The 10,123-nt window shown below is 31.9% G+C and overlaps 1 protein-coding gene across 1 annotated transcript; it reads left to right on the top strand.

The window, feature by feature from the left end:
* The first annotated feature begins 3,959 nt into the window (after positions 1-3,959).
* Positions 3,960-9,518, top strand: LOC109811743 (putative inactive leucine-rich repeat receptor-like protein kinase At3g03770). Its single transcript, XM_020375562.3, has 7 exons — positions 3,960-5,618; positions 5,933-6,063; positions 6,770-7,010; positions 7,272-7,474; positions 7,574-7,620; positions 8,259-8,370; positions 9,118-9,518. Exons 1-7 carry the CDS (start codon positions 4,100-4,102, stop codon positions 9,373-9,375), a joined length of 2,511 nt encoding a protein of 836 aa, XP_020231151.2. The 5' UTR covers positions 3,960-4,099; the 3' UTR covers positions 9,376-9,518.
* The last annotated feature ends 605 nt before the right edge of the window (positions 9,519-10,123 follow it).

Here is a 10,123-nt window from a genome sequence, read left to right as displayed (position 1 = left end):
CTTTTCTCACGATTTATTGAGAGGTTGCTGACTTGTTGCTATGACATATGGGTGGCAAAACGGGCCAGCCCGCCCCGTTTTGGCCCGCCCCGCCAATGGCCCGTCAAAAATGGGCTGGGACGGGCTGGCCCGCCGATGAAAAACGGGCTGAAAATGCTGGCCCGCCCCGCCTAAGGATGGGTTGGCGGGCCGGCGGGCCAGCCCGCATACCCAAAAAATAATTTGCAAAAAAATGAAAAAAAAATAGTCCATGTTTCTTTTGATTCCAGCTATTATTAAAATGGCAATTAGTGTACTCAAAGTTCCACCAGGGTGTGCAAACGTTTTTTTGGCTGAAACCTGAAACGGACTCTCCTAAAGCCCAATTTAGGTGCTCTTCGGTGTTTTTTACGTGTTGGGCCTGATTTTTTTTTATTTTTTATATAGAGCCTATTATTTTATTTATACTAAAGCCCAATCACTAAATCACTTATGCGGGCTGGCGGGTTGTGACGGGTCAGCCCGCTATTTGGCCTGCCGGGTTGGCAGGCTAAAATGATGGACCCGACCCGCCAAAAATTGGCTGGCTAGTGGGCCGGCCCGCAGGCCACGACCCATTTTGTCATCCCTACTATGACATGTTCTTCTGATATGATGGTTGGGCTATTGGGCCATTTGTATTAGGAATCTAGGCATTAGTGATTGGTCCATAACAATACCAAACACACAAGATTTGCTAACAAGTTCTCACTGACTAGGTCTTTATTTATTTATTTTTTCTTCTTTTTTTTTTTCTTCTTTTTCTTACTTAACAGGTACAACTTCCTCCTATCTGTCGGTCAATTGAAGTCAAAGTGGTACCTCAATTATCACTTGAAACTTTATTTCTTAGTTAAATAACACAAATTTTAACAACTTTTGGTAGCTGCATTTCTTATTTTAAGGTATAAAACGAAAGTAAGTTCTAACTATTTTAAAGAAATGTAACAGGTTAAACTACTGTAAATGCTTATTTCAAGTAAGTATACAGTTACCTATTTCTTTGATTCATCAATACTAGATATATATTATCCACACAGACAAGAACAAATTTCTGGACCATATATATTATATTACAAATATATTTGATACATTTAATGAAAAAATAATAAGAAAATAATGAAATAAGTTTGTATGTACTTATACATAAATTAACAGAATATATATTAAAAGAAATTATTATTTTAAAAAGTATAACTCAATCTTACAAAATTAATTTATAAGAAAAAAATTATTCTTAAGTTATATATACATATAAAATCTCTAAAATATCTTCTCAAACTGCAGAGTAAATATTTCAAATATTAAATTTACAAAACTGAATATATATGGATGGTCTGATACCCGTATGATAGTAGATGATCTAATATCGACCTGATAGTTGTAAATCTAACAAGAATAGTTATGATAAACTTTAATATCATCTTAATGAAGTGAAAATACGATTTTATAATCTTAAATTTTTTTTTTCCACGAGTATTTATAGAAAAACATATCTTAGTCGAGCTTACATATTTTCCTACAAAATGTGCATATAAAGTTTGAGTAAAAGAAAGTGCAATGAGTGGTATGGATGTTCCCTTTGTGTTTGTGCATTCATTTTCAGGAATGCTAAGCAGAAACAAAAAGCAGACCCGTGAGGTTTGGTCCCACAAGCACAAGCATTTGTCCCTTTCACTCATTCACTCACAAAAGCTTCCGTTTTGCAATTCACAAATGTGTCACGAGCTCAACAATATATTCTCTCTCTCTAACTTCCTTTTCCTATAGTCACTGACACATAGTTTTCAAACAATGACTCACAGCTAAATAATTCATTTATTTATTATTATTTTTTACTTATGTATTTTTAACATAAATGTTTATATTGTCAACAATTCATTATAAATATGGCTTGTAATATAGTTGGCATAAAAATTAATCAATAGGTTTAGAGTAAAGAACAATTTGTGAATTTGAGTATTTTTTAATTGTGATATTGAACTAGTTTTTACTTGTACATAAAATAAATATATTTTTTTAATATTATTTATTTTATATTCAAAATCAAAATATATATTAGTTCTTTATAAATTGTTTAAATATTGATATTTTATAAATCAATTCAATAATAACATATATATAGAGTATATTTGAATAACTTTTGTATAAGCACTTTTAGAAAAATGAAATAAGAAGAAAAAAATTCTTTTATAAATTAAAAAGTTATTTTTGAGAGTTAATATAAAAGATCTTTTCTATAAATTAATTCATGCATAAATTAATTTTAATTTTTTAAGAAATTATTTTGTTTTTTTTAAATAACTTCTTTGAAAAGTGCTTTTATCCAAATCCAAACGACCCTATATATTCTAAATTTATTTTTTTAATTAATCTTTTCCCGTCTTGAAAATGAAATTCCCAGAAAGAATGAGCATATGAATTGAACTGGGTTGTTTCTATGGTCCCAAATTAAGTGGTCATTGTAACTGTAAAACAAAACCAATTAAAATGACAATTTGGCAGAGTGTATGCAACTTCTTATGTAAACGACAAACTACTTTTACATTTACGTGTGCCTTTCAGTGCTATGATATTACCACATAATTATTTATTAATCTCATGTGTCTCGGGAATGCAGAATCTCTTTTTATTTTATGATTACACATTTTTCACTTGCAATGTTTTTTTTTTCTTTTTTTCTTCCTGGGTTAATTATTAGGACATTATTGAAGGAGTTTGGAGACAAGACTTTTACAAAAACATTACTGTACTATTTTACATTATTTTTTATTTGCATTCTCTTATACTTTAACAATCATTGTTATTTTATTCACGGGTCTCATGAATGAACAGAGATCAACAAAGTAGTCAGACCTATAACATCAGATGATTTGGTGTGGTGTTGAAAATTTTACTAAACTTTAAAAGAAAATAAACTCTACTTTCTATACCATTTTGTTCTTCTACCACCTACCAAGATTATTACAAATTATTAAAACTTATCACCAATTAAGTTTAAGTTATGAATATATATTTGTCTTAAATATTGAGAGAAAATTTTACTATTCATAATACATAGTTTTGTATTACTTTTGATAAAAGATAATGTAATATGTAAAATAAAAAATACCATTTTGTTCTTGTATACTGTAAACCATTTCATTATAAAATAATGTCTAAATATCATTTCATAAAAAAAAAACCTGAAATATATGTAATATATGTTTTTCTTTTGAGATATTTCAATAGAAAATCTTCCCATTATCTAATATTCGAATTTTAATACTTTGTAAGAGTTCAGTTCAATTGTCACTGCATTGAACTTAAATGCAGCTATATATGATTATCATTATTTCTTTGTTAACAATTTAATTTCACACCAATTCACTGAAAATAAAAAATTACTCTGAAAGAGGGACCATATTATATCAGGCAGCTTAGAGGAGAAAAGAGAGAATGCCAAACCACAGTCCACAACACTACAAAAAGGGTCACACTTTTTATAGAATATAAAATTAGCATTAGGTAACTAGCTTCTTGTCATTACTAAGTGCATCCAAACTAACACAAAAGCATAACCACATTAGATTGCAAAGCTTGTTAACGGCTGGACTGACAATGTGGTCCCACTGTAAAATGTCTCATGTTTTTGCAGTTCCAAGTGCAGTAGTGCTTGTTATGTGTCAATACTTAATGCATGCCATGGAAGAGGATAAAGAACCAGAGTGAAAGGATAGTCGGGTTCATTTTGTATTGAATGAATAGAATAATTATTCAGTTGTTGCATTGTTATATTAGTTTTTGAAATTAAAAAAATTATTAAATAAATTTCTAGAATGTATTGTTATTTGTCAATATTCTTACTTTAATGACGTTTTTTAGATTTTTAGACTAATGTATTGTCAATATATACTTTTAGAGACATATTTTATGATTTTTTAAGTTTTAGAGATTTATATAACGTTCCAAATTTAAGTACCAAAATGGTGTTTAGTACCAAAGAATGGCAGAGGGAGAAGCTTGGTCCTAGAAGCCTAATTCAAAACCCCTTGTGTCTATAGTTATCCAAGTGATCTCTCTCTATCCATTGGAAGAGGAGATGGCACCAAAACCAGTTTCCCTTTCACATCTTCTCCTTTTAGTCTTGTTTCTTGGCATCCAACTTTCAGAGCAGTTAGAGTTTTCTCAGTCTCAAACACTTCTCAAAGTTCAGCAACTTCTTGGCTATCCATCAGCACTAGGTACCCTCAGAAGCACCACAGACTTTTGCAACATTGAACCTACCACATATTTGACACTAGTCTGCTATGAGGATACCTTGACACAGCTGCATGTTGTTGGCAACAATGATTTTATTACCCCACTGCCTCAAAACTTCTCCTCAGACACTCTTTTTGCTACACTAGGCACTTTATCAAGCTTGAAAGTCCTCTCTTTGGTTTCTCTGGGACTCTGGGGGGGCTTACCTGAAAGCATTGGTCAATTGTCTTCATTGGAAATACTTAACATTAGCTCAAATTACTTCAATGGAGCCATCCCTTCTCAACTTTCTCTTCTGAGGAACCTGCAGTCAGTGGTGCTTGATGATAACAACTTCAATGGTGAAATTCCCAACTGGGTAGGCTCCCTCCAAGGTTTGGCCGTGCTTAGTATGAAGAAAAACTGGCTTAGTGGAAGCATTCCAACTTCATTGGATGCTCTTCATACCTTGAGAGTGTTGGATCTATCAAATAATCAGTTATCTGGGGAACTTCCTCATCTTAAGAATTTGGCAAACCTTCAAGTTCTTAACTTGGAAAACAACACATTTGGACCTCGTTTTCCTTCTCTCCCCACCAAGTTAGTTTCCCTTGTGCTAAGAAACAACAGCTTCAGGCTTGGTGTCCCTTCTCATTTAAGTTCTTTCTATCTGCTCCAAAAGCTAGACCTTTCACTGAATGGTTTTGTAGGGCCATTTCCACCATCCTTGTTGTCACTGCCTTCCATCAATTACCTTGATGTTTCCTCAAACAAATTCACTGGGATGCTTTTCAACAACATGTCATGCAACGATGATCTCCACTTTGTAAATTTGTCCTCAAATCTTCTGAAAGGGGAACTTCCCACTTGTTTAGAACCAAAGACCAGGGTTGTTTTGTATGATAGAAACTGCTTATCAAATAAGGGCCAAGATCAGCACCCTTCAGATTTCTGCAGCAATGAGGCTTTGGCAGTGAGAATCACACCCCATCAAGAGAAGCACAAGAGAACAACTAGTAAAGCAGTTATTGTGTCAAGTATGGGAGGTGTTGTTGGTGGAGTGTTGCTTGTAGGAGTGGTTATCTTGGTAGTTAGCCGAGTTCATAAGAAAAAAGTAGTGAAAATACCTTCAAAGTCCACTTTGGAGCATGCTATCAGCCAGGAAGATAATGAAGACGAAGTGAAAACTACTACAAGGTCAATAATGGAGCATATCATCAAAAGGGTTGCTGACAAACATGCTGTGAAGACACTTACAAGATCCATAAAGGAGCATGTCATGAGCCGAGTGAATAACAAGCGTGTTGTGAGGGCTTCAACAAGGTCCATAATAGAACATGTATCATCAGCAAACACAGCAAAACTACTCACAGATGCAAGTAAATCCTCAAATCCTTTGCTTTATTTGTACATAATTATTTTTTGTGAAAAATGAAATATTTATGTTAAGGGAGTATGTTTATGTTTTCCATTCTGGCTGTAGATGTATCAATGTATGCCAAAAATATTGAATTTAGAGTTGGAGAAATTTCTGGTTTTATTGCTACAGTAGGTTGGTTCAATTAAAATAAGAGCACATATATTGTGATGAAGTGCAGAATGTATCATAGAAACCAGGGAATTATAGTATGCCATTAACAACCTTTTTTCTGTGTTACATTACATATAGTTGCTTTATATTCTTTGTTTGCAGGATATATATCAGAGACAATGAAGATGGGAGCCAGCCTTCCTGCTTATAGGACCTTTGCTTTGGATGAACTTAAGGAAGCTACAAATAATTTTGATGCATCATGTTTCATAAGTGAAGGTCCACATGGTCAGGTACACACTTGATGTCATTAAGGTTGATAGAATCTTATTTACCTACCAAATGTTTGATATCCTAACTATATGACTATACTTTTGTGATGACTCCCACTTGACTCTAAAAACACCATAGTAGAACAAATATGTCAATATCTGGACATCACATTAGTGTATGTTAGCAAAAATGGAACTTCATATAGGTTTATATGAATAAATGTATTTGAGAAAACTTGTTTAGTACAATGTCCATGGCTATTTATTGTCTTTAGATGTGGTACATTTTGAACCACTAGGATCAGCCTAGTGGTGGAGAGTTGGAGCAGTATGTATGATCTTAAGTTTGAATTCTGTTATTGTCATTGTAATTCCTATGGATAAAAAAAAATGTGATACATTTGAATCTCTAGCATAATAACTGTTGAAAATTATTTTTACTTAAGTAGCTAGTCATCTATCCCTAGAACAGGATAAGTTACACGAATCCATAAGCAAAACTTCGGTTCTTCAATAGGCATCAAGCATCAATCCGCACATATTCTATAGTTTTTTCATACTCACATTTTCGTATTACATTATATTTTTCCTTTTTTGTATCTGGATAGTTTTGTATTGTTTAGGTTCTGTTATTCACTCTGCTGATTATGCATATAATTTTTTGCATAGATGTTCTCCATTATCTTTGTGACATGCAAAATTTAATTTATTTTAACTATAATGGCAGATTTATAAGGGGGTGCTCTCTGATGGAATGCACATTGCTATTAGAGGTTTGAAAATGAGAAAGAGACATGGCCCTCAGAATTACATGCACCATGTTGAGTTGATTTCAAAGCTTAGGCATTCACACTTGGTTAGTGCTCTTGGGCATGCCTTTGAGTGCAACCAGGATGATTCATGTGTAAACAATGTATATCTCATATTTGAGTTTGTTCCAAATAGAAGTTTAAGAAGCTTCGTTTCTGGTAAGCAAAATTTTCCATCACATATATTCCCACATACCATAAATTTCAATGATTTTGTACAGTGAAGTCCTTCTAGGACTTGTTTGGTTTAAAATTTTGTTTTCACTTTCTATTTTCATAAATAATTACACAAATGTCATTTTACTTCCTATTTTCAAATATTTGTTTTGAAAACGTTTTCTCAAACCAAATAGTACCTAAGCTTTTCTCATCTTCCCAATCAAGGAAATGAATATTTCTTCTGACATTTACTTTCAATAGAATCTTCTGGGGAAAAGCTTTCTTGGACTCAGAGAATAGCAGCTGCAATAGGAGTGGTGAAAGGCATTCAATTTTTGCACACAGGGATAGTGCCTGGACTATATTCAAATAATTTGAAGATAACTGATGTTCTTTTGGATAACAATCACAATGTTAAAATAAGCAGTTATAATCTGCCACTCTCTGCTGAAAATAAAAAAACGGTAAATGGATAAAATCTTTGTTTATATGCTCTTTCTACTACTACAACTTCACCAATTTCTGATTTTTCTCAGCATAATTGTTTTCTTTAAAACTTTCAGATCAGCAATGGAACTTCCTCTGGATTAAAAGGAAATGTCCAAGCAAGGTAAAAATAATGTTGATTCCTGATATTGTAATATAATTTAATTTTAGCTACTAAGAAAATAGGAATTGTCATATAAAGACACTATTATTGAGTAAAATTCATATAAGATTTACAAAATTTTGTGGGTCCCACTCCCAAATAAGTTGGTCACATTCCCTATTCCATGGGGTCCATGAGAATTTCAGCATGTAAAGATGTGTTGTTAAGGTGGAAGTTTTCAGGTTTATATTTAGCAAATTGAACACAACAGAAATAAATGTTATGACGAAGAAAGGGTACACAGTTTAAGTAAATATACTAGAAGTTGTAGTGATAGTAGATAGGTAAGAATTTTATTAATTCTTCCTCAACCCCTGATGCTTCCACACCTCGGATAAATCCCAACTATGATCCACATATTTCTGCTTCTAATCCTATGCACTTCTTTGGGATCACTTTGTGAAACAAATGTTAATGAAACACAACTTGTTGAGCCTGGTTCATAAAGGTTTAAATGTCTACAATCATGTGGAATGGTTATAGAACTTTTTTTATAGAGTCTTGTAGAACTACATGGGTGCTTTGCTGATTGTGTAAACTAATGTACATTTCTTTTCTCTTGGCATTAATTGAGGTAATTGCATTAATTATTTATGCAGGATCAAGGATGTAGACAAGAATGATGTCTATGATATTGGGGTAATCTTGCTAGAAATCATTCTGGGACGACCAATAATGTTCCACAATGAAGTTGGAACACTAAAAGATCTCGTGAGTATTACCTTCAAATTTCATACTAAAATTTTAAACTAGTTATGGATAAGTTTCTTAATTTGAGATTAAGACTACATTTGATTTGCTAAAACGTAAGGAACAATACAACATAAAAAAATGAGTTTAACTTTTATACTATGCCAAGAGTTTAACATTATTTTACATTATCATTCAATAAGAAATCATCTTAGATATATGACTTTTAAAATAATTGCTACAAATCAAAAGTTGTTAGAATGAGTAGTTCGACACTTGTATTCAACTTAAGATTAAGGTTTGATCCTTGTCTTGTGTATAGAATCATAACTGAAAGTACTACTTTATCCATAAAATGAACCAATTTGGTGGGAGAGAGTTATATCTCTTAGTGATACAAAAATAATTTGCTACAAAAGTCAATGATCTTGTGCATTGGTGGTCATCAAGCAACTACCAATACACTTGTGACACAATCACTTGTGTTATACTCTTTGTGGTGTACCTCAATACAAATCAAATGAAACCTAAGCAACATTATGCAACACACTTTTTTCTTTTTTTATCAATAGGGATTACAATAACAACAACATAGTTTAATCTGAAAATTATGAGTATACTATTCCAAACTTTCATCATTAAGTCGATCCTAATGATTTTGTGCAACACATTTGAGTACAACCCAAGTTACAGAACCCATATTGATTTATATTATGCACAAGAGGCATTAAGTTACATCCTAATCCAAACAATGTTGTTGTTCTGCAGTTACAGGTAAGCATTAAAACTGATGACATAGCTAGAAGGAGTATTGTTGACCCAGCAGTTCACAAGGATTGTTCAGATGAGTCATTGATGACAATGATGGAGATATGTGTAAGGTGTCTCTCTAGTGACCCAACTGAAAGGCCTTCTGTGGAAGATATTCTCTGGAATTTGCAGTTTGCAGTACAAGTTCAAAATTCATGCAAAAGGGACTCTAGTGATCACAGTTACTCGCCTGCACCATCCTCCAGGGAAACATGATAAGTTTGTGTGAAGTTTCCATGTACAAAATTTTAATTTTATAGCATGATTGTCACAATTTTACAATCCTCTTCATTATCAGAATTCATTAACTACGTGTGCCTAATTTTTTTCCCTTTTATGTATTTATTTGTTTTCCTTTTGGTTTGGTTTTCATCCAATTCTCTGAAGGCATAAAGTCAAACTCAGGGATTTCAATCCTTGTTTTTCCCTGAAATATCTGCATCTAAATATTATAGGCTAAATTGATTTTTTTTTTCTCTATCTATTTTTAGAATTTAATTTAGTTTCACTATTTCTAAATAATTAAATTTGATCTTCTATTATTTTTTAAAATATTTAATATTATCTTTATATTTAAATTGACACTACCAAGATTAATGAAATCAAATAAAAAAATAAAATTAAATATTTTTTTTAAAATTAAAAGACCAAATTGAATAATTTAAAAATAATGAGACCAAATTGAATAATAATATATTTAATAAATTTATTTTTTATATTAAATAAAATTGAATTTTCTTAAACGTACTAAATATTTTCTTTTATCAAATAACTCATTGCTTTTGCAATTATTATTTTTCTTATTTCAAATACTTAATTTGTTGTCTTCTATGATCTTGTTAAGGTAATTAAGTTTGTTTTCATGAGTCAAATTTAATTAGTTTTAAAAATTATATTGAATCATTGGGTTCAATTGACCTGATCGAGAACTGATGTGGTGATTAATCCATTAACTTAAAAAAAA

Source organism: Cajanus cajan, chromosome 8 (assembly GCF_000230855.2).
Source record: "Cajanus cajan strain Asha chromosome 8, NIPB_CcT2T_4, whole genome shotgun sequence".
Lineage (NCBI taxonomy): Eukaryota > Viridiplantae > Streptophyta > Magnoliopsida > Fabales > Fabaceae > Cajanus > Cajanus cajan.
Note: the sequence above shows the minus strand (reverse complement) of the source record. Positions and strands in the feature narration are given on the sequence as shown.

What these genes read in the sequence shown, in the direction of transcription:
- LOC109811743 (XM_020375562.3), top strand. Translation starts at nt 4,100, where the DNA reads ATGGCACCAAAACCAGTTTCCCTTTCACATCTTCTCCTTTTAGTCTTG. An exon ending in AAAACTACTCACAGATGCAA is followed by an intron (nt 5,619 to 5,932) that starts GTAAATCCTCAA and finishes CTTTGTTTGCAG; the next exon opens with GATATATATCAGAGACAATG. An exon ending in TTGGAACACTAAAAGATCTC is followed by an intron (nt 8,371 to 9,117) that starts GTGAGTATTACC and finishes GTTGTTCTGCAG; the next exon opens with TTACAGGTAAGCATTAAAAC.